Raw genomic sequence first — 20,664 nt, forward strand, 5'->3', positions numbered from 1 at the left:
GCTTGCCAACCCAATTGTCTAGGTGCACATGTTGCATCCAAAGTATACCGACAAATAGGGATGTTTTTTCTCCGCCTACCTCAGTCAACTGTTGTCCGTAGGCACCAGCGCCATCATAAAGATAGGCACGCAAAGAATCGATTGATGATGTGACTACAGAATAAATCACCACGTATGGAGAAAGCAATCCGTGGCTAAGTCTTTGTGTACTGCAGTCCAAACAGGCAAAGACACGTGATGCGAGACGCAGTATTAATAACATTGAAACGAAGAGAAATCGAGGATATCGAGTCGCTAGAAGTCAAACAGTTCGGAAAATAGAGGATAACCCCGGAGACGAAAATCTGATCGCAGCTTCCTGAGTGACGATAAATAGCAAGCTCATTGCCCAGATGATTTGACGTATAGTTCATCCAAAGCGGTGAATGCCGTTTTTCTGCCGACTGCATCGCGCATCTCAAATCGAGTCCAGTTCAAGCAGCAGTCACCTTTTCCCAGCTCTCCCCACACCCTCTCGACCTCACTGCCTCGACCTCGTGCCTATCTGTGGGGGTCTTCGGTTCCTCCTGACTGGTGGCCTTCTTCCCACCCTCGTCTACCTCACACCTTTTGCTCTTTTTCATACCCAAAACAGAGCTCTCTCGCGCACTTTCGCGCCCTCCGCGATGTCTTTCTTCGGTAGTGGTGCCGCCACTGCGACAGCGGGTCAGACCAACACCACTGGCGATATCTCCAAGGATGTGCAGCTTAACCAGCCCCCTGAGGACAGTATCTCGGATATGCGGTTCTCGCCCGCTAGTGATCACCTAGCTGTCGCATCATGGGACAAGAAAGTTCGCATCTACGAAATCAATGAACAAGGACAAAGTGAAGGAAAGGCAATGTTCGAACATGAAGCTCCAGTCTTGAACTGTTGCTGGTCTCCGGTGAGCTTCTTCTCTCTTTCATTTATTTTCCACTCACCAAACTAACCATTGTCTTTTTTTTTTCCCCCAGGACGGAACCAAGGTCGTCGGTGCCGGTGCTGATAAAGCTGCTCGACTGTTGGACCTTGGTGCGAACGGTGCCCCCGCCACGCAGGTCGCTGCCCACGATGCCCCGATTCGAAGCTGCCACATGATTCCCAACCCAACGGTAGGCGGCCAACCGCTTCTCATCACCGGATCGTGGGACAAGACGGTCAAGTACTGGGATTTGCGACAACAGACCCCAATTGCGTCGTTAGAGTGTCAGGAGCGCATCTATAGCATGGATGTCAAAAACAAGCTGCTGGTGGTCGGTACCGCTGACCGCTACATCAACGTGATCAATCTCGACAACCCGACCAAGATCTACAAGGCCGATCAATCCCCTCTCAAGTGGCAGACGCGGGTAGTCAGCTGCTTCAGCGATGCCTCCGGTTACGCCGTCGGCAGTATTGAAGGTCGCTGCGCTATCCACTACGTCGAGGAGAAGGACCAGTCCGCCAACTTCTCCTTCAAGTGCCACCGCGAGACCCCGCCCGCCAATCGCGACATCTGTAACATCTACTCCGTCAACGCCATCTCGTTCCACCCCGTTCACGGCACCTTCAGCACCGCCGGTAGCGACGGTACCTTCCACTTCTGGGACAAGGACGCGAAACACCGTCTGAAGGGTTATCCGGCCGTCGGCGGACCCATCTCCTCTACTGCTTTCAACCGCACCGGAAGCATCTTCGCCTACGCTGTCAGCTACGACTGGAGCAAGGGTTACTCCGCCAACACCCCGCAGACCCCCAACAAGGTTATGCTGCATCCCGTGGGCCCCGACGAGACAAAACCCCGTCCTGGTACCAAACGGCGGTGATCGGAGAGGCTGTTTTCTTTTATGGTTGGCTTCGTGGTGGACGGGCCATTGGCGCTATGAGCATGTTAATGAAACCTTCCTGTCATATCGGCGTGTATTGTTTAAAGAGAATTGCAAAATGGGATTCTTCGAGCTTGATTTCTTTTTTTTTCCCTCTAGATAGTGCCCTTCATCAAAATCATCATCCCAATCTACTTGTCCTATGTCGCTTATGGTAGTCTGAATTTGGTAGTTGGAAGCCCATAGTTGATAGGATCCTTAGGAAAGTCAATATCAAATGCAATGCTACTCCCACTCTTTCCAGAACACCCTTTCTCGTAGATTCATGTTGATATGGTAAAATGCCAGTCATCGAGTATACCCTTTCCGAAACCACATCATTCGTCCAAACCGTGACCCATGACCAATAAACCACAATGTCGTGCGCCGAATCCACTTCCTCTATTCTCTTTCACTTCATCTCTCTGTATGCTTACGAAGTGGGGAGAGTGACTTGGGCCACGCCGTCGGTGACCTTTTCAATACCCTCTTCGACGCTGGGGCTCTCGGCACCACCCTTGGCAGTGGCCTCGACGCCGGTAGCCTTGGTGGCTTTCTTCGCGTTCTTCTTGGCCTTGGCTGCGGCCTTCTTAGCAGCAACCTTAGCGGCCTCTTCGGCCTTCTTGGCTCTCTCGGCTTGCGATCCGCCAAACACCTCGCGCCACTCGTCGGCCTTCTTGGGATCAATGCGAGAGAACAGGTACTCAGCCTTGCCAATCTTGTGGCCGGCCTTGAGACAGGTAGGCTTCCAGCCGTCCTTGAGATCATCCAGCGTGGGGATCAACAAAACGGGGGCATCCAGCTGCCTCAGCATGGACTTGGCGGTGGCAGGCATGTACGGGGAGAACAAGGCGGACAGCAGGTGGATCAAGTTCAGCACGGTACCCACGACGGCTGCGGCGCGCTCGGGATCATTGGCAATGAGAGAGTTGTCCAGGCGGTTGGCCTGGATCAGACCGTTGCCAACCTCGGTGATTCTCATGGCGGTCTGGACGCCGGCACGGAGGTGGACACTTTCCATCTCCTCAACGTACTGGCGGGTGAAGGTGGTGATCTCCTCCAGGTACGGCTTGAAGTCCTCAGGGGCAGAGAACTCGGGGATCACGCCGCCGTAGGAAGCAGTAACAAGCTTGATGACACGGTTGACCAGGTTGCCCAGCTTCGCCAGCAGCTCGCTGTTGTTGGCGTCAACGAATGCACGCCATTCGAATTGTGTATCGCCGGTCTCAGGGCGGTTCTTAAGCAGGTAGTATCTCCACACATCCGCAGGTACACCGGTCTCCTTGGCGTTGGTGCCGAACACACCAATGCCACGCGACTTACTGAACTTACCACCCTCGTAGTTCAAGTATTCTGTGGCACTCAGGTGGTGGTTCATAGTCCAGGGGTCCCGAGTACCGATCTGGGTAGCCGGGAAAATGACACTGTGGAAAGGCACATTGTCCTTACCCAGGAACTGGTACAGCTTCACGTCCTCCGGGTTGCGCCACCAGAGCTCCCAGTCCTTGGTGTAGTTGGCGGTGATCGAAGGGTAGCCAATACAAGCCTCGAACCACACATACAGCACCTTGTTGTCGAAGCCCTCCAACGGGACGGGAACACCCCACTTCAGATCACGGGTGATGCCACGGTCCTTCAATCCTTCTTTCAACCAAGACTCAGTGATGACACGCGAGTTCTTCGGCCATTCACCCTTCTCGATGGCCTCATTCGCCCACTTCTCAACCTCCGGCTGGAGCTTGTCCAACAGCAGGTGGATGTGTTTGGTCTCGCGGCGAACCGGGGTAGCTCCATCGAGCTTGCAGCGGGGCTTGATAAGATCGAAGGGATCGAGGAGGTGACCGCACTTGTCGCACTGATCTCCACGCGCATCGTCATAGTGACACCGGGGGCATTCACCCTCAACGTAACGATCCGCTAAGAACGAGCCGTGCTGTTCACAGAACGGTTGCTCGGCCGTCCGCTCACCCAGGAAACCGTTATCCCAGAGGCGCTTGAAGATGGCCTGAGAGATCTCAGTGTGCTTCTCAGTAGGAGTGCGACCGAAGTGGTCAAAGCCAATGTTGAACCACTCGTACACTTCCTGATGGATCTTGTTGTACTTGGCGCAAAGCTCCTCCGGCGTCACCTTCTCCTCCAGCGCCTTGGTTTCAGTTGCTGTACCATATTCGTCCGTTCCGCAAATGTATAGAGTTGGCCGTCCGCAGGCCTTGTGGTATCTAACATTTGAGCATTAGCACGTTCTTCATGATATGGGGTGTTGAGTCATACCTCGCAAAGGCATCAGCACTCAGCACGGAGCCGACGACGTTGCCCAGGTGAGGAACATTGTTCACGTAGGGCAATGCGCTAGTAACGAGAATATTGCGCTCGCCCTTCTTGGGCAGAATCGTTTCTGACGCCATTGTGGTTGTGGGAGTTGTAAATGATGGAGGGGCTTGCGGCGGGAAAATCGAAAAGTGGGCATCTCGTGACATTACAGCATATCCGCCCCGCATATCAAATTTCCTTTGTCCGTCCTTGACTCATCACATCGATTTTCCCAAATGGAGCCAAACATGCTCGATAGTCTCCTCGACTTGGAGGAGCAGTTCTATAATGAAGGCTTTGACCTGGGAGCCGCCGATGGCGCCAAGGCGGGGTACACCGAGGGCAGCGTCTTCGCCGTCGAGAAAGGCTTCGAGAAATTCGTGGAGTTGGGCCGCCTCTATGGCAAAGCTCTAGTCTGGGCTCAACGGCTCGCAGATTCAAAGTCGCCAGAAGCTTCGGAACAACCATTGAGTCAGCCGGTGTCCGCAGATGTCCTCTCTCTCGGTCCGTCAATCTGCAAAGAAATGCCGAGTCTTCCGTCGCATAGTGCGCGGTTGACCAGAAACCTCGAAATCCTGCTGGAGCTAGTTGATCCAGCTTCTCTAGATATGAGAAATACCGAGGAAGCCGTGAACGACGTGGATGAGCGGCTGAAAGGCGCTGCTGTCAAAGCCAAGCTCATCCAGAGAGCCATGGGCGAGAGCGAAGAGCCTCTAGGTACTCGATCAAATGCTAAAGATGGCCAGAGGCCGGGTGATGGAACGGGCAGCATCGAAGACATCAGCTCGTTGAACGTTCGCCACTGAAGCGATCAGACAAATTCATCAAATGAATCATGTCTGGCCTTTCCTATCACCATCCGCAAGCAACACGGTTCTATACAAAACCCTCAGTCTTGCACATGAGGGCGTCGGGTGTAATTGCAACCTCTGCGCTCTTCAGTGCTTTATGTCCGAGAAGACATGCGCTGGAGACTATTCCATCGGCAACTCTGGCTCGGCTCCTCGCCGATCATGCGCACCAGCTCTTCAAAATCTCCATTGAGATAGTTTCCCAATGGTCCCAATGATTGAAAGTTGCCGCGTGGGTCTAACGCCGTATATATACGCCCTACCGTTGCTGTTGCTACTGGTATAAGGGGAAGGTGAAGAGTGGCAGTTGCTTGACTTCAGAGTTGTGTTGTTCAGTGACCCCTTCAAGTGCTGGGGATAGCTTCAGACAGCGCCAGCGAGTTGAGGTGGGCGGATAGAAGCATTTGCTCCGCCTGATTGTTCTTTCCAACGTTATGTCTATATTCGCGTTGACGCCTCAAGCGGTGAGAGCTCCACCACTGCACTAGACGACTGTTATCCGGCAAAGCCTAAGATATTCGAGGTACACTAGTAAACTACGAAAAGCTAGGAAATCTACAGGTTTTAGATCGAGGCTTGATCGATGATTTGGGAATCTTCATGTGATATCATAGATAAATTCTGACATAACCCAAAGCCAGACATAACTTTTGTCTCGTGTCATCCGTATACCTCAAAAACTAGTCATAAATCATTGCTCAAGGCTTCGCACAGCCATGGCCATGGCACCCTCACGGGTCTGGTGACCGCCAATGAAACCGCTGGCGTGCACGAAGATTGCGCCCGCGGGGAGCTTGGACTGACCGGCCTTCTCGGCCTCGGAAGCCATGACACCATCCAGGTCCTGATCGCGGACACCGCGCCAGGCCTCGGGCAGGGGCTTCCGGGACTCGAAGCTGCTCTCAGACACAGAGACACACTGCACGCGCCACTTGGAGTCTTCGGCGGCGCTCTCGGGATAAAGAACGTAGTAGACCTGCGCCGCACGATCAATCTCCTTGCCGTTTGAAGCATCCTTCTCAAAGTTGTACAGATGCTCCTTCCAGGGAACACCACCCTGTGGCAACACGAGAATGCGGCCGGAGGAATGGGCGTCGGTGCGCGCCTGGTACGCAGCTCCAACGGTGGTGCGGGCCGGGAGCCACGAGGAGCTGGCGTGGTGAAGCTTGCGGGCGAAGACATTGCCGATGAGTGTGCTGGCCCGGCCGAACAGACTATCCTCGTCCTGGGGCTCACCCGGCGGGCTGGTGGGGTCCGGGTTGTTCATGTCGTTGACAATGGAAGCGAGAGTGACTCCGCCATCCTTAAAGCGCTTCTCCAGGTTGGCAGCAGAAACCGCGGCGGGGTCGTAGGCGGAAATACCGTTGTCATTGGCATCAATGGCCTCGACAAAGTCCGTGTAAAGCTTCTCGTAGAGGAGGTCGACATCGGCATGGTCCTCGGGCAGGGACATGTGCTGGGCAATGATGGCACGGCCAAAGTGCATGTACACTAGACCAGCAGATGAGAGCTTGGTGTTGTGCTTGGGGAAGGTGGTGGAGAAGGTGCGCTGGTGGTGATCAAAGCGGTTGATGGCAGCGTCGTACACGCCACCAACGTCGACCACGGTGTGGCATGTCTCTAGCTGAGCCGGGTCGCGGGTACGCACCAGCGGAGAAGAGGCGTAGGTGGGGAGCAGGCGAAGCATGTAGACCGCCAGGGCCTCATCGGCGTGGAAGTGACCACTAGACGATAAGTTAGTTTATCGTATTTAAGGGGATGGAAATGACGCTAGAACTTACCTATGAGTCCCAATCAAGGGGGACGAGGTCTTGAGCTTCTTAGCAGCAGTTTCGGCCATATTGAACCAGCGACGGAAGCGAAGCATATAAGCAAGAAAGAAGAGGATATAGAAATGCTCGAGCTTATGATTTGCCGGGCTCTGGCTGGCTGCTTGGCTTATCTGCCCGTCTGTATCGGGGAATCAGGGCTTTATCCTAGGGCCCGGCAAGTCACCTGATTGGGCCTTAGCTCGCCGTTTGCGGAAACGTGCACAACAATGGGTGCAAGTACCGATACTTTGATCTCTGTATCCCGCACCGCATAGAGCAAGTACTGGTACTTCTTCCTTTTATCTATCAGGCCTCCCTCCCCGTGGTTCACGTCCCCGAGCTTCTGCCGGATGCCGTTATCGACTCTACCTGGGTAGTGATCGTGTGCTTCTTGCTCACTCCGTAGAATAATGAAGCTATAGGCCGATCCAGATCGGACAAGCCCAGATGTCCCGTGTGCTCTGACCGCCAATTTGACCCCTGGTACATGTAGATTTCTTTTCTCACCTCTGGATGCACGAGAAGCTTTCACTAGCATAAAACCTTCAGGGCCAACTCTGTACCTTGGGGAAGTGAGCTTACCTGGAGTTGTACATCTCTCTACCTTCTCCATTCTTAGAACTTCATCTCCAGCGTTACACCCTGCGCATTCGCAATTCGCTCCTTGACCCCTCGAGCGGGCCCACGTGAAAGTTGATAACGTCGAGAAAAAGAAAAATAGTCGTGTGCATTTCCCCCCCTTCTCCTCTTCACCACCTCCGTCGCGATACCTGCTGCGCGCCGCCCCGCGCGTCCTCTTCCCCGATGTGGCTCGTTCGAGTCTTCTCGTCGGCCCTTTTCCTCGCCGTGACCGTATCCTCCATTCCTCTCGCTTTCGATGTCGGCGGCAAGACGTGCGGTCTGGCCTTTTCGCTATCCCTGGCCACCTTCTACTTCCTCTTCTCTCTGCTGAGGCTTACGACACCTGAGCGCTCCTGGGTCCGTTCCTCCCTCGTCACCGTCATCCGATGCACACAGTGGATCCTGATTCCGATCCTGTTGATCTGGTCTCTTAATCGCTTCTCGGTCGACACGGACAGCAACGGTGGATGGGTGGAGCGCACCTTCAGCGGGAAGCGGGCACAGGATAGCTCCGTTCAGGAGTGGCTCTTCGGTCGCGATGGTCTGGTCGAGAGAGTGACCCTGGGCAACTGGGACCGACTTCTGAGATGGTCGACTCCCGTCTTTCAACTGGCGGAAGGCTTTTGCAGTTTACTAGTGATCCAGGCCGCTGGACAGATTACTCGCTGGCTCGTGAACCGAGGTGGACGAAGCGACAGCTGGATGGTATGTGTGCTCTGATAACCTTTTATGTGTTGCGACGCGAACTAACTCGGTGGACAGATCGGTCTTTTGGTCCTTTCGGCCACCATCATCTCCAGCTCGGTCTACTTCCTCTGGCGTGTTCTTCAATTCCCCGAGATCTCCAACGTGGATGCCGCTCTGATCGGGGTCTCCGTTACATGCGCAGTTATCCTGTGCGCCTGGGGCATTGGCAGTGGGCGCGGAAACCCCGTAGAGAGCTCTCTGCTCTTTGCCTATGTCGTTCTCTGCATCTATCAGATCTTCACGGACTATCAGCCCTCGTACCCAGTGGAGCATGTTCCTTCGCCTTCTCAGGCTGGCGACTTTCCCCCGCTCCCGCCCATTATCATGGCGTCGTACACCACTCTCATGCATGCGCTATCCCTGCTGCCATCGATCATCCATGCGGCGTTTAACGTGATCAATGCTGTTTTCAGTGCCGTGACCCCATCTGTTCTGATCTCGCTCGCCTATCGGTTGCTGGTGTTGTATGCCTCGACGCGAATCATCCCTGCCGTTCGAGAGTCTGGGGCTCGCGCTCTCTCTCAAGAAGCCTCCCTCGATGACTCAGATGCCGCCGGTCAGCTTTTGGGCTTCTTGAGCTACTTCGCACCGACTATCCTTATCGCAGTCTACACCAGTCTTTTGATGCAGCATTTCTCGTCGACCTCGCAAGCCATGGGAGGCAACGGCGAGTGGTGGAGCAGCCAAGGCGCCGGCGGGGGCAATATGTGGAGGTGGATCAATCTGGCCTGCACGACGGCACTCTATGCAGTCGAGCTCTGGCTCGGAGAACATGATGACCTCGACAACGGCCTGGCCGGCCACTGGAAAACCGACTGAGCTAGTTGCATCACCACGGAGTGAGACTGGCAGTGTCTGGTCCTCTCCTACATCATCGCTTCTCACATGGATCGTAGTGTCACTTTCGATCCCAATGGACCCGATGGCAGCGGTGGCTGCCAGAAAAGCCACGACCGCGTGCCTTTATTCAGCACCCTAGGCAAAGCCCCTAGTCTGGCCACCAGACAAATTCGTGCTAATTCCGAGGAACAAACTCTCAGGGGTTGCTGATGCTATGTGTCTCCAGTCTCGTTTTAAACCGAGATAGTTTTCTTCACAGCGCATGGCCCTTGCTCTTGCCTTTGCTTGTCCAACACCATCCGTGGCTACCTGTTGGGCCTCTCTGGCAACGGTCTCCGTGAAACCTGGCTCTTCCCCCTCATGTATAGCCCCCCATCTTTCCTCATGTACACGGAGCACAGGTCTTTTCCCCCATGGGATACTGCATCCAAGTCATCCCTGCATCCCCTCGGAGACATCTCTGTTTGTGTCCTCCCCACCTTGACGATCTCCCCTATGATACCAGCATCCATCCTTGCTATCTCTTCTGCCTTGTCTTATCCCGATATTATCTGGCACTTATACCCTATGTCGTCCTCCATCTCTGCCTTTGGCTTTCAATACAATTCTTGCTTCCGTCATTCTGAGTAAAGGGCTCGATAGCCCGCGCCATTTCTGTACATTAGATACACTTGCTGCGTCTCATATCTCTTGCCCCCGTGCTATCTCTGGATATCTGGGGTGCTGGCGTTTGGACTAGATAAAGATCTTTATTTAGGCGATTTCGGGAATCCCATGTAATTCAAATGAATTCAATTTCCTTATAAACAAACGGGATAGATCGAGCATACTGGATGGTAGAACTATTCATAAACACGAAATGGATACATCGTAAAATGCAAAAGACATTGCTGTGAACGTCAGGGCAATAACACAGATGGCGAAGATCACATGGACTTGAAAAATATGAAATAGCCGAAGAATGGGAGGGAGAGATCCGATGCGTGCTGGTGTTGCAGCAGTCAAGAATCGAGACCGCAGTGGCCCGAGTCGAGTCAAGTCATCGCGTGCCTCCTTTTTGTGCGTTTTCACAATATGAAGCTGCCATCCCGTGTCCGCCTGTTCTTTCCCTCTTGCCCCGTCCCGCAGTGCACCTCATCCCCGAAAAGAATCATATCCATAGCGCCAGGCTTTTGAACCAAAAGAAGAAATCACTCCTAAACTCGGAAAACAAAATGCAAAAGGTCAAATGCAAGGTGCCGTTCATCGACGGATGGGAACGCCCTCTCGGACAGCAGGAGGGCTGACGCTGAGCTCCTCGGCATCCTTGTCTTCGTCGTGGCCAGCGGAGCCTTCGCTCATGCTGGTGCCGCGGTGCAGGTAACTGCTCTCTTTGATGGGGCTGCGGCTCTGGAACCCGACCGAGCCCGGGTGTCCACTGATGCTGCCGGGAATATGCTGGCCCTGGGAACTCACGCTGCTGCCGTTGCCGCCGGAGGGGTTGTTGGAACCGGACGAGGTCGCGGTGAGGTGGGGGATGTTCTCGGGCACCGGGTGGCGCGATCCGATGCTGGTGACGCCGACATCTGACGCCTTGCCGGCTTTGCTAAGGGCGTAATCACCCGAGTCGAAGTATTTCCGCTCCTGAGGATGGGGGCGAAGCAGTGAGCGGGTTGTCGGAGGAGGGGTCCAAGCTGGGAACAGGAGGGATCCGACTTACCTTGAGCTTGTTCTGGAGCAGATCTTTCTTGTTGGGCATCTTGCCGTAGAGACGGAAGAGTTTCTGCTCCTCCGGGGTCATGGCCTGAGCGGGTTAGGGACATTGTGAAGTCGGATAGCCGGAGAGACCGCCACTCACGTTGATATCGATCTTGTTCTGCTGGTGGGGATTCATGATGGCGAGCGAAAGCCGTATGGTAGAGAGGATATGAGTAGCGTAGATGGAGTTTCAGGAAGTTAGGGTGTGACAGTTGAAAGAAGTTCAGTCCCACGATGACACGCAGTGGAGCTGTAGAAATGGGAACAGAGAGAGTTCGGGGGACTATCGATAACGCGCTGGACGCGGGGCCGGCTGCAGACCCGACACATCAGAACCTGCGCTGCTTCGGTAGTACGGCTGTTCTTGTCTTCTGTGTGCTTTTCTATTGAACGAGGCCGCTATGTGACTAAGTAACTAGGTAACTGGGTGACTAGATAGCTGAGTAGCTGAGTAGCTCGATCTACGAGACGAGTGGCTGCCCGAGAGCATTGTACGTCATCAAGGGGGCAAGGACGAAATGGAATTCGAGATTACTCTGACCGTCAATGTAGGACTGTACCGCTCGGTACAGATCAAGAGGAAGATGCAAATAGCTCGAAGCCGAATCACCGCGAAGAAAAAGCCGGGGAAGGAGACCAGAAAGTGAAGGTCGCCGCATCCGCACATTCCACAATTAAGTTCACATTGCGTCGTCCACCACTCGCCTCATTTTTGCATCCCCGCCATGACCGACCAGAGGGCCTTCGTGGTCGAGCACCTTGATCCCGAATTGGGACAGTGGTCCACGCTCGAATATGCCTGCATCGCTCGCGAATCCCATGCTCTTGGGGCTCGTTTTTTGCTCAGTTCGGTGCCCGCCGAACTAAGCGGAAATCTGCCCGCAGATTTGGTCGCCACCCCGGGCTTCGAGGTCGAGCAGCGCAGTGTCGAGGAGATTTACCCCAAGGACAAGGTCTGTCTGCTGGACCCCGCTGCTCAGGTGGAATTGAGCCCGGAGGACGGCGACACCTTCGACGTTTTTCTGTTCGGCGGCATTCTCGGTAGGATCTTTCTCCGTAGTGTTTGAATTTGGGCTAACCTTGCTATCAGGCGATGACCCGCCTCGGGGTACGTCTCCAATGATAGACTCGGGCCGAGTCCTGAGCTAATTGAATATAGATCGCACCTCTGAATTGAGGAAAAAGGGCTACGCCGGTCGCCGATTGGGCCCCAAGCAGATGACCACTGACACCGCTGTGCGAGTCACTCGCATGGTGGTGCACGAGAAAGGTAAGACAGTCGTCCAGCAGGCTATAACACACGCTAATGCTCTCCAGTTCCCCTGGAGAAGATTTCCTACGTCGACTACCCGGAAATTCTGATCAACGAGCACGAGCGGACTGAAATGCCCTTCCGCTATGTCAAGGACGCCCAAGGCGAGCCGATCATGCCCAAGGTTCGGGACTCCCTTTCGCCCTAGGATTAGCGCTAACCGGTCTTCAGGGGATGGTGGATCTGATTAAGAACGACGCCGACAAGGCCGTCGATGATCTTTTCTAATTGGGAGCCGGGGAAAAAAAGCCACAACTACAGGAATAATTAGGTCGAACGCCAGTTTCAGGATGGAACCTGCCCGGGTTTCATTTCCAGGGGGCTCCGACATGTCTGGAACGAATATAAAAATGAATGCCACCAATTGATAGACGAATATACTGCGAGATCGATCGTCTCAGCCCAAAAAGGCCGTGAATAGTGGCGCATCTATAGACCGCTGAATCGGGCAACGGGCATTCGAGTACTGGAGCCTAGGTTTGGTCAGGTATCTGTATGTATAGATCATGATACGGTGGCACAATATGCTATAAAATACTTGTAATACACTGACTGAACCGTATACGGTAACGATGCCGCCGAGGCCACGCCAGCATCTCCTGGGGCTCCGCCTGTTCCGCTGCTTCTCTGACAACAACTCGACCAAGCTTACGTCGCGTTCTTTATCTTCTTTCTCGAGAGTGCACGGCACTCTCTTCTCACCAGCCCTCCCACTCCCCCTTCCCTCGCGCGACCTCCTTACTGCTCCGTCTCCGGATTCGATGACCGCCTAAGCTGTGCTTAGTCCGCGCGGACCTTTCTCGAACACGACTTGAGCGAGCTATCTTCTGCGAAACCTATGAGCTTTACACTGCCGAGCTTGTGAAATAATTACCATGCCCTCCTCCGCTCGTTCGAAGAGGGGCGGCGCTCTGGCCATGCTGTCATGGACCCTCTCCCTGGTGCTGAGTCCGGTGCTGTCCGCGGCCAGTTCGGCTTCGGATTACTATGTGCACGACCTGCCTGGAGTTCCCGATGGACCTCTCCTGAAGATGCATGCTGGGTGAGTCGATGCGATTGAATCCACGCGATGGACCGGCGACTAATAGGGACAACCTTTCACAGACACATTGAAGTCGACCCTGCGAGCAACGGCAACCTGTTCTTCTGGCATTTCCAGAACCGGCATATCGCGAACCGTCAGAGAACCGTCATCTGGTTGAATGGTGGGCCTGGATGCAGCTCCATGGATGGCGCGTTGATGGAGGTTGGGCCCTATCGACTCAAGGACGACCATACATTGGAATACAACAAGGGTTCTTGGGATGAATTCGCCAATTTGCTTTTCGTCGACCAGCCAGTGGGCACTGGTTTCAGTTATGCCAACACCGACAGCTACCTGCACGAATTGGATGAGATGTCGACCCACTTTATGATCTTCTTGGAGAAGTTCTTTGACATGTTCCCTGAGTATGAAAGAGATGATGTATGTGCTTTGATGCGCCGAGCTATTTGTGGAAGAATTTGACTCCTAACATATCGCAGATCTACATTGCCGGTGAATCCTACGCTGGTCAGCATATCCCCTATATCGCCAAGGCCATCCAGGAGCGCAACAAGGCCGCTGTGCCAAACGGCAAGGCCAAGTGGCCACTCAAGGGCCTGTTGATCGGTAATGGCTGGATTTCGCCCACCGATCAATATCCGGCCAACTTCGAGTTCGCTGAGCGGGAGGGTCTGATCAAAGAGGGAACCCAAATCTACAGCAATCTCGAGGCGTTGAACTCCGTGTGCCTGTCGAAGCTGGAAACAGCCGGCTCCAAAAACAAAATTAATGTCAGAGAATGCGAGAACGTCTTCCAGCAAGCCCTGACTCTCACCACCGAAGACGGCATGTGTTACAACATGTATGACGTTCGGCTGAAAGACACCAGCCCTTCGTGTGGCATGAACTGGCCTCCGGACCTGGAGTACATGAGGCCGTATCTCCGCCGGGACGATGTGGTCAAGGCTTTGAACATTAACCCTGCAAAGATGTCTGGCTGGGAGGAATGTTCCGGTCTGGTGAGCGGCGCCTTCAGGGCACAAAATTCCCGGCCGGCGGTCCAGCTACTTCCTGGCCTCCTCGAATCCGGAATCGATGTACTCCTGTTCAGCGGTGCGAAGGACTGGATCTGCAACCACATTGGAACGGAGACTATGATCCACAACATGAAGTGGAAGGGTGGAACTGGCTTCGAGACCTCTCCCGGTGTCTGGGCTCCTCGCCACGACTGGACCTTCGAGGGCGAGCCTGCCGGTATCTACCAATACGCCCGCAACTTGACCTACGTGCTTTTCTACAACTCCAGCCATATGGTCCCCTTCGATCAACCCCGCCAGACTCGTGACATGCTCGACCGCTTCATGCGGGTGGACATCGCCAGCATCGGAGGTCGGCCCGCCGACTCCCGTATCGACGGCGAGAAGCTGCCTCAGACCTCTGTCGGTGGCTACCCCAACAGCACCGCGGGAGAGCAGCAGCAAGAACAGAAGATGAAGGAGACGGAGATGCACGCTTACACCAAGTCAGGTGAGGCCATCCTCGTCGTGGTCATCATCGGTGTCATCGTCTGGGGCTTCTTCATTTGGCGCAGTCGCCGCGCTCGCGCGGGATACCGTGGGGTCCATGGGGATGGGATGAATGGCATGAGTGGATCTGTCTTGGACCGGTTCCACAATAAGCGCTCGACTAACGACGTTGAAGCCGGTGACTTTGACGAGTCCGAGTTGGATGACCTCCATTCACCCGCCATCGACCGGGAGCATTATGCGGTTGGGGATGTCAGTGATGATGAAAGCGTTCAAGAGGGTTCTCGCCCCCTGAGTGAGGGCCATCAATCATGATACGAAGCAGCATGTGTTGGGTGCGGTGTCTCGGTTTCTATATTCTTCCTGATTCCCTGTAGTTTTCTATGTGCATCTGTACAAAGCTAGGGCGTACGTACCTATCTGATCTTCCGATAGACTAAATATATTTAAATGCCATTCAATAACATCTCTTTAATACCGTGGATTCACTTTATGGCAGATGCCGGAGACCTTCTCTCATGGGCCGGCACAGCCACTCTTTTCATGTCTATGGAAGTTTTCTTTATACAACGGCCCCGGGCCTCCATGCGTATATCATTTTCATGAATAGATCGTTCACCGCTGCAGCGTCCACACTTTGACGCTTCCATCATCTGCAGTGGTCACCAAGACTTCCTCATCAGCGCCCTCCGATCCACGATCCGCCCGCTTCGCCCAAGCCACATGGTTCATCTCATAGATGCCATGTGCTCCATCAAAGACGGCAAGAATCGCCCATTCCGTCTGTACTGAGGGTCTCGTCGAAGGCTCGGTGTCCATAGCATCCGAATCAGTGGACGGCGCCACTAGTCGCTCCTCGTAGACCACAATGCGTCCGTCGGCGCCGACAGATGCAACGAGCCCCGTCTTCCGACTCCATGCCACAGCGTAGATAGCCAGCTCGTGTGCATGGGGCAGCACTGCGTCCTCCTCCCACGTCTCATCGGTGCCCGTAGGCCGGATAATGCTCGGGATCCCGGTGGTTGCTGACGAGCTCATGCCCGGCTGTGAGGTCTCCTTGGGAAGACGGTGCCAGACCCGCACGGTACGATCATCCGAGCAGGAAATCAGTCGCGGTCCCGAAAGAGCGCGCTGCTCCCGCCACTGGCTCTGCAGGTCGCTCGACGTCGATGCTGGCACGGTCTCGGGACCCTCCCAGTCAAGGAACCACACCGTTCCTTCGTGCTTCTTGATACATGCCACTTGGCCCCAGTCATCCAAATCCTCCCGCCACACCCTGATCGTGTCGTCGTAACCGCCGCTCGCGAGACATTCTTCCACAGGGTGCCACGCAACGCACTTCACGTCCCCGCCATGCTCCTGCATCACGGCTACCGTCTCGAAGTTGTTGTCTCCATCATCCAGGTCCTCCCAGATCCAAATCGACTTATCGCGCGCGCATGTGGCAAGCAACATCCCCGACGGGGACCACGAAACAGACTTGACTTCGCTATCGTGTCCGTCCAGAAGAACGGCAAACCGCCACTCTTCGTCTTCATCGGCATTCGAACCGTTCCCGTCGTGTTCGTCGCCATTGACGGCCTCGTTATCCCCGGAACTGAGTCCCCATCCTGCGTCGGTCCGCCCATAGCTGTCCCATCGTCGCCAGATTCCGACCGTCGCGTCGAAGCTGCCCGTGGCGAGTACGCTCTCGCCCTGTACGTGTGGTTTCCAGGCACATGTCCGCACGCTGCGCTTGTGTCCGCCGGTGATGGTTGATAGGAGCTTGAAGTTGGTGAGCGAGTACACCCGCACGGTCTTGTCGGAGCTACATGTCGCGACAATTGGGAGTGTCGGGTGCGGTGCCGTGAGCCATGTTCGCTCTAGCGAGGGAGGCGTGAGGTCGGATAGGAGAGAAATTTGTGGCTCAGCCATTGTGAGGGGTTTGGAGGTTGATGACGGAGGGGAAATTTTGGGCGTGGAATGTGGGGTTGCGGACGATTAGATAGTGATTATCAGTATCAATATCGAGAATATTGCCTCGCATCGGCTTATGACTACTCCTGGTCTCATATACAAATAGCAAAGCCCGGTCCTGCCAATCTACCCTAACCTAAACTCGGAGTCGAATATCCAATTGCGCCCAAAAGACGAAAGCCCAAACCACGAGCTCTAGCACCATGATGATATTATATGTGGTGCCCCCAAGAAACGCCGCTACTGTGAGGAAACGCCTTCTTCGTAAAGACGCTCGTAAACAGCTCCATGACAGAGCCAATCAATCTCTCTAATCTTCTCTAGTTCGTCCACGAGTTGCCCGACTTCATTGACAAACTCGGGCATGCCTGCTCCCGCCAGGCTCTGGCTTGCGGTGGTTGTTGCCCGCACTCTCTCCGAGGCACTCGAAGCACTCAGACGAGACAGAATGTGGCTTCGCAGACGTGAGAGAATCAGCCGTGCCACCGGGTCTGAGAAAGAGGGCGCGGATGGTACGCTCCCTACGGACCCCAAGGATGCCCCCGTTCTCTCCGATGTATCCGGATAGACCTGCACCGAGGCCTCTGGTGCAGCCACAGCGCTTGCTGCTGCGACCGGGGCGAGCACTCGCCGGATGGTAACCGCAAGTTGGGCGCTCGCATTCGACGGCATGGGATGCGTCGACTGAAGGATGGACTGCACACGTTCCGCACTGATCTCATTGAAATCTAGCGAAAGAATGCGATCCGCCTCGGGCTTCCACTGTGATCGTGCATCCCGCTTCAGGAGGTTCTTGGCTGTCAGCAAGATAGACGCTGTTGCCACAATCCGGAATGCTTTGGCATGCAGGCGCTCCAGTCGTGAGTGGTCCAGGGCCAGAGTCTCGGGAATCAGGTCCTCGGAAACGGTAGCGTTGCTGAGAACCAGGTCTGCGAGGCCGTGCGCATACACTCGGGTGGCAGGCGGGCGAGGCTCCCCGTGGATATTCTCCGGGTCTCGCTTCTTCATCTCATCGACGATGATCTTTCGATGCGTTCGCCAGAACCGTCGGGTCTTTCCCAGCCCAATTGACCCATCGGAAACGCCCTTGTCAAAAGTCCGTTGTTCGTATCCGGGAGCCTCTTGGATCAGTTGCGGAGCCGCGATCTGGATCATGAAATTCGTGTGATCCAGCGAAAGTAGATCGATAATACTCATCAGCCTCGCCAGCCGATCAATAGCGTCGCCCGAGTTGTCCTCGGAAAATGCCTTGACCACTGGGTCACGGTATGGAGCACAGAGTCGAGGCAGAATTGTGTTCATAAAGTCGAAGAAATTCTCGTAGGAAAATGACCCAGCCTGACATTGGTTCTCAACCAGCTTCGGATCAAGGACCTCGCTGATAAGCACAAAGAGAGAATTCCCAGGTCGCAGTGAGCGCAGCAGACGATCTTGAATCACGGTGGCCATGGCAACAGTCCATCCAGTGCCTTGGCCCGCCTCGACATCTCGCCTCATTTGATCACACATATGCTCCATGATTTGTCTTCGAGGCTCTGTATATGACGCCTCCTCAATCTTGTATTCTTTGTTGAGTAGCAGCTCATGTACCAGAACCCGGTTCTCGGGGAGAGCCGTGAGGATCTTGGTAAATCGCTCATGCGGAGAAGCTCGCTGCTTGTCCAGTTCCTGGAGAACGGCAGCATCAAAATTGTTAAACGACTCGCTGGTAGGGGATGTGACGCTTTCCGTCAAAACATCCCCCGATGAGGGAGCCACCTCGGCGGACCGGGGAATGGCTTGCTTCGAGGTAGAACGCTTCTTTTCTTTCTTGGCCTTCTTCAGTGAATCCCGGACCATCTGCATGGCGCGATCAGAGCCGGCAAGCCGCTTGAGTCTGGCGAGAAGCAAAATCTGATTCTGCCGGATACCCTGTCGATAATCTTCTGCAACACCACCGGCTGTATCACCCTTGACAGTCTGCCAAATAAGTTCCAACTCAACGAACTGCGCAAGCATGATCTCGATCAAAACAGTTGAATCATGAGACTTCCATGCATGAAACGCTGAAAAGAAGACATTGTGGGATTCACACAAAATTTGGAGGTCAGCAGTGATCACGGTTGGCGAGCAACAGCCCGACGAGAGCAGCGCAGCGACTTGTTCAAAAGCCACCAGCAGCTCGCGTGCTTTGGAGATCAAGTCCTGCTCCTGCTCCCCATCGCCGCTCAACACCTCGGCTGGATGGGTGACAATGAGATAGCTGCTGAGGAACGTGCGTACTGCACCACGTTCGCCCAGCGCCCCGCCTTCCATATCCTGCAACCCACAGAGGCGAAGTACTTTTGTCATGGTATCGAGAACCTCGCGGTCGGAAAGGAGAACTCCGACTTCTTCAAAGGACATCTCCCGAACCCGGTCAACGGAGAGGTTGAGTGCCCGGAACTCCTTCATCACGCCCTTTGCATGATGAGTTCTCCAGACGCGCTGGATCTTTCGAGCCGCTCCATCCTGAGTCAGTGACTGGGTGACCGCTCGCGCCATTTTTTTCTCCTCGGCAACTGGCAAACTGCTAGTGCGCTGACGCCGATGGGTCTGCTGGTAGAGTGTCCGCCGTTTTTCGGCCTCTGCGAACTTCTCTGCCATTTCCAGGCGCATGCGGGCGTGTTCTGCAGCTTGCTTCTCCCGCTGGTCCTCCGCTTTCTTCTTGGCTCGTTTGACCTGGTCTTCGCACTTGGCCGTGATGTCCGCCAGGAGACGTTCACGGGCTTGCTGAGCAGCCAAGGCTCTCTCCTCGATTTGTAGGTTTCTGGTAGCCGCCTTCGCAAGGGTAGCGCGCAGCCTCACCTTCTCAGCGTGCAGTGCGCGGTCCGCAAGCCTCGCTTTGCGGCTTTCAAGAATGGAGGTACGACGGAGGTGCTGGGCGATATGGTCCGTAATTTGCGAGCCATTAGAAGAAGCCGAGTGGTGTGAGTGCAACGAAGAGATCGAGCTTCGGCGCGACGAGGCGACAGAGGAGCGCCGCGCCTTGCTGTTGCGACGGTAGAAGCGAGCGGCGATGTGTGGTGGGAGAGTCAGCGGCGGTGCCGGCTCTTCGGATAACATTTCCACGTCCGATTCGGTTACAGAGTCTGGGGAAAGGGGGGTTGGACCCGCATCAGGGAGTTGGATCTCGATGTCGGAGTTTCGACGCATCATTGTCAAGTCGAAAGTGCGACGCTGTGCAGGGGGGTTGAGGAACACGGTGGGGTATGAGTCGACTGATAAGAGATTAGACGAGGCTGTGAGAGCACTTCGCAGGGGATTTCGGTACCAACCTGGTCACGAAGCTCCTCTTTATGAAGATCGAGCCTCGAGATGGGAATCAGAAGCTATATGAGGCCTGAAATTAGGCACAGAGGTGCATACTTTCGCTAGGGCGGCCGGGGTGACAGAAGGATCCGTGCTTCGTTTCAGAATTTGAAAAGGAGAGAAGTTAATTCATCTTGGGGCAAAGAAAAAGGAGACAATGTCGAGCACGGAAAAGCGACCGGCCTTGCACGTCCATGAAAACAGACGCGCCCATGAGCAGATGGAATCCGATGGCCGCGAGCAGAAAGGCGTCAACGCGGCTTAGCTAAGCCGCTTCGGCGTTGAGATCAGATGGGAGTGGCACAAGGTCGAAGATCCTACTTCCGGAATAGTAAATGCGAACGATGGCTAAGGCATGGGCATATTTCAGAACTTCGGGTTGTTTTCATGATTTATGGGGGCCGGATCCGGGGATGCTTATGCACTATGATGTAGGCCCCGTGCGTTCATCCCAAGTGCTCTCTATCTAATCTACGCTCTTCTGGGATCCCTGCCGATTGGGTACAGTTTGATCTTGGCCTTAAGCTTTGACAATTTATTGCCCGTACCCTATTGTCCCTGGTACGGGAGAGTTAAACAAATTTAGCTGTCGAGGGAGGAAAAAAGGCGGCAATCAACCATGGTTTGTTTGTTTATATACACGCCGGATGCGGAATCTCCTCCATGATTTTATGTATCGAGAGCACGTTCATTGATCAAGATGATGTGGAATGATTCAAACGCAGTTCATTTC

At 54.6% G+C, this 20,664-nt stretch overlaps 10 protein-coding genes across 10 annotated transcripts; 5 read left to right on the plus strand and 5 right to left on the minus strand.

Moving 5' to 3' along the window:
* Window positions 1–665: 665 nt before the first annotated feature.
* On the plus strand, window positions 666–1,827 carry sonA (putative nuclear pore complex protein (SonA); the record flags this gene model as incomplete). The annotated part of the gene is made up of 2 exons (XM_058451391.1): window positions 666–926; window positions 997–1,827. The coding sequence occupies 2 exons, from the start codon at window positions 666–668 to the stop codon at window positions 1,825–1,827; spliced, it is 1,092 nt and encodes a 363-aa protein (XP_058310853.1).
* A 472-nt stretch (window positions 1,828–2,299) lies between these two features.
* N7498_004330 (methionine--tRNA ligase MES1) lies at window positions 2,300–4,308 on the minus strand (the record flags this gene model as incomplete). Its single annotated transcript, XM_058451392.1, has 2 exons — window positions 4,138–4,308; window positions 2,300–4,085 (listed from the first exon to the last, which is right to left on the minus strand). The coding sequence occupies exons 1-2, from the start codon at window positions 4,269–4,271 to the stop codon at window positions 2,300–2,302; spliced, it is 1,920 nt and encodes a 639-aa protein (XP_058310854.1). The 5' UTR covers window positions 4,272–4,308.
* A 104-nt stretch (window positions 4,309–4,412) lies between these two features.
* On the plus strand, window positions 4,413–4,982 carry N7498_004331 (Yae1 family protein; the record flags this gene model as incomplete). Its single annotated transcript, XM_058451393.1, has 1 exon — window positions 4,413–4,982. The coding sequence occupies one exon, from the start codon at window positions 4,413–4,415 to the stop codon at window positions 4,980–4,982; it is 570 nt and encodes a 189-aa protein (XP_058310855.1).
* A 736-nt stretch (window positions 4,983–5,718) lies between these two features.
* Window positions 5,719–6,894, minus strand: N7498_004332 (MYG1 family protein; the record flags this gene model as incomplete). The annotated part of the gene is made up of 2 exons (XM_058451394.1): window positions 5,719–6,751; window positions 6,809–6,894. 2 exons carry the CDS (start codon window positions 6,892–6,894, stop codon window positions 5,719–5,721), a joined length of 1,119 nt encoding a protein of 372 aa, XP_058310856.1.
* A 748-nt stretch (window positions 6,895–7,642) lies between these two features.
* On the plus strand, window positions 7,643–9,025 carry N7498_004333 (ICE2 family protein; the record flags this gene model as incomplete). The annotated part of the gene is made up of 2 exons (XM_058451395.1): window positions 7,643–8,164; window positions 8,222–9,025. The coding sequence occupies 2 exons, from the start codon at window positions 7,643–7,645 to the stop codon at window positions 9,023–9,025; spliced, it is 1,326 nt and encodes a 441-aa protein (XP_058310857.1).
* Window positions 9,026–10,288: 1,263 nt separating this feature from the next.
* Window positions 10,289–10,919, minus strand: N7498_004334 (endosulfine family protein; the record flags this gene model as incomplete). Its single annotated transcript, XM_058451396.1, has 3 exons — window positions 10,289–10,669; window positions 10,746–10,829; window positions 10,884–10,919. 3 exons carry the CDS (start codon window positions 10,917–10,919, stop codon window positions 10,289–10,291), a joined length of 501 nt encoding a protein of 166 aa, XP_058310858.1.
* Window positions 10,920–11,477: 558 nt separating this feature from the next.
* Window positions 11,478–12,515, plus strand: N7498_004335 (SAM-dependent methyltransferase). Its single transcript, XM_058451397.1, has 5 exons — window positions 11,478–11,824; window positions 11,874–11,891; window positions 11,943–12,053; window positions 12,101–12,219; window positions 12,267–12,515. Exons 1-5 carry the CDS (start codon window positions 11,509–11,511, stop codon window positions 12,321–12,323), a joined length of 621 nt encoding a protein of 206 aa, XP_058310859.1. The 5' UTR covers window positions 11,478–11,508; the 3' UTR covers window positions 12,324–12,515.
* A 455-nt stretch (window positions 12,516–12,970) lies between these two features.
* Window positions 12,971–14,960, plus strand: kexA (serine-type carboxypeptidase kexA; the record flags this gene model as incomplete). Its single annotated transcript, XM_058451398.1, has 3 exons — window positions 12,971–13,137; window positions 13,200–13,560; window positions 13,620–14,960. The coding sequence occupies 3 exons, from the start codon at window positions 12,971–12,973 to the stop codon at window positions 14,958–14,960; spliced, it is 1,869 nt and encodes a 622-aa protein (XP_058310860.1).
* Window positions 14,961–15,260: 300 nt separating this feature from the next.
* cia1 (iron-sulfur cluster assembly protein CIA1) lies at window positions 15,261–16,559 on the minus strand (the record flags this gene model as incomplete). Its single annotated transcript, XM_058451399.1, has 1 exon — window positions 15,261–16,559. The coding sequence occupies one exon, from the start codon at window positions 16,557–16,559 to the stop codon at window positions 15,261–15,263; it is 1,299 nt and encodes a 432-aa protein (XP_058310861.1).
* Window positions 16,560–16,841: 282 nt separating this feature from the next.
* Window positions 16,842–19,775, minus strand: N7498_004338 (IQ calmodulin-binding motif domain protein; the record flags this gene model as incomplete). The annotated part of the gene is made up of 1 exon (XM_058451400.1): window positions 16,842–19,775. The coding sequence occupies one exon, from the start codon at window positions 19,773–19,775 to the stop codon at window positions 16,842–16,844; it is 2,934 nt and encodes a 977-aa protein (XP_058310862.1).
* Between the last annotated feature and the right edge of the window lie 889 nt (window positions 19,776–20,664).

Source organism: Penicillium cinerascens (genome assembly GCF_028974065.1).
Source record: "Penicillium cinerascens strain IBT 15544 chromosome Unknown contig_24_segment0_segment0, whole genome shotgun sequence".
NCBI lineage: Eukaryota > Fungi > Ascomycota > Eurotiomycetes > Eurotiales > Aspergillaceae > Penicillium > Penicillium cinerascens.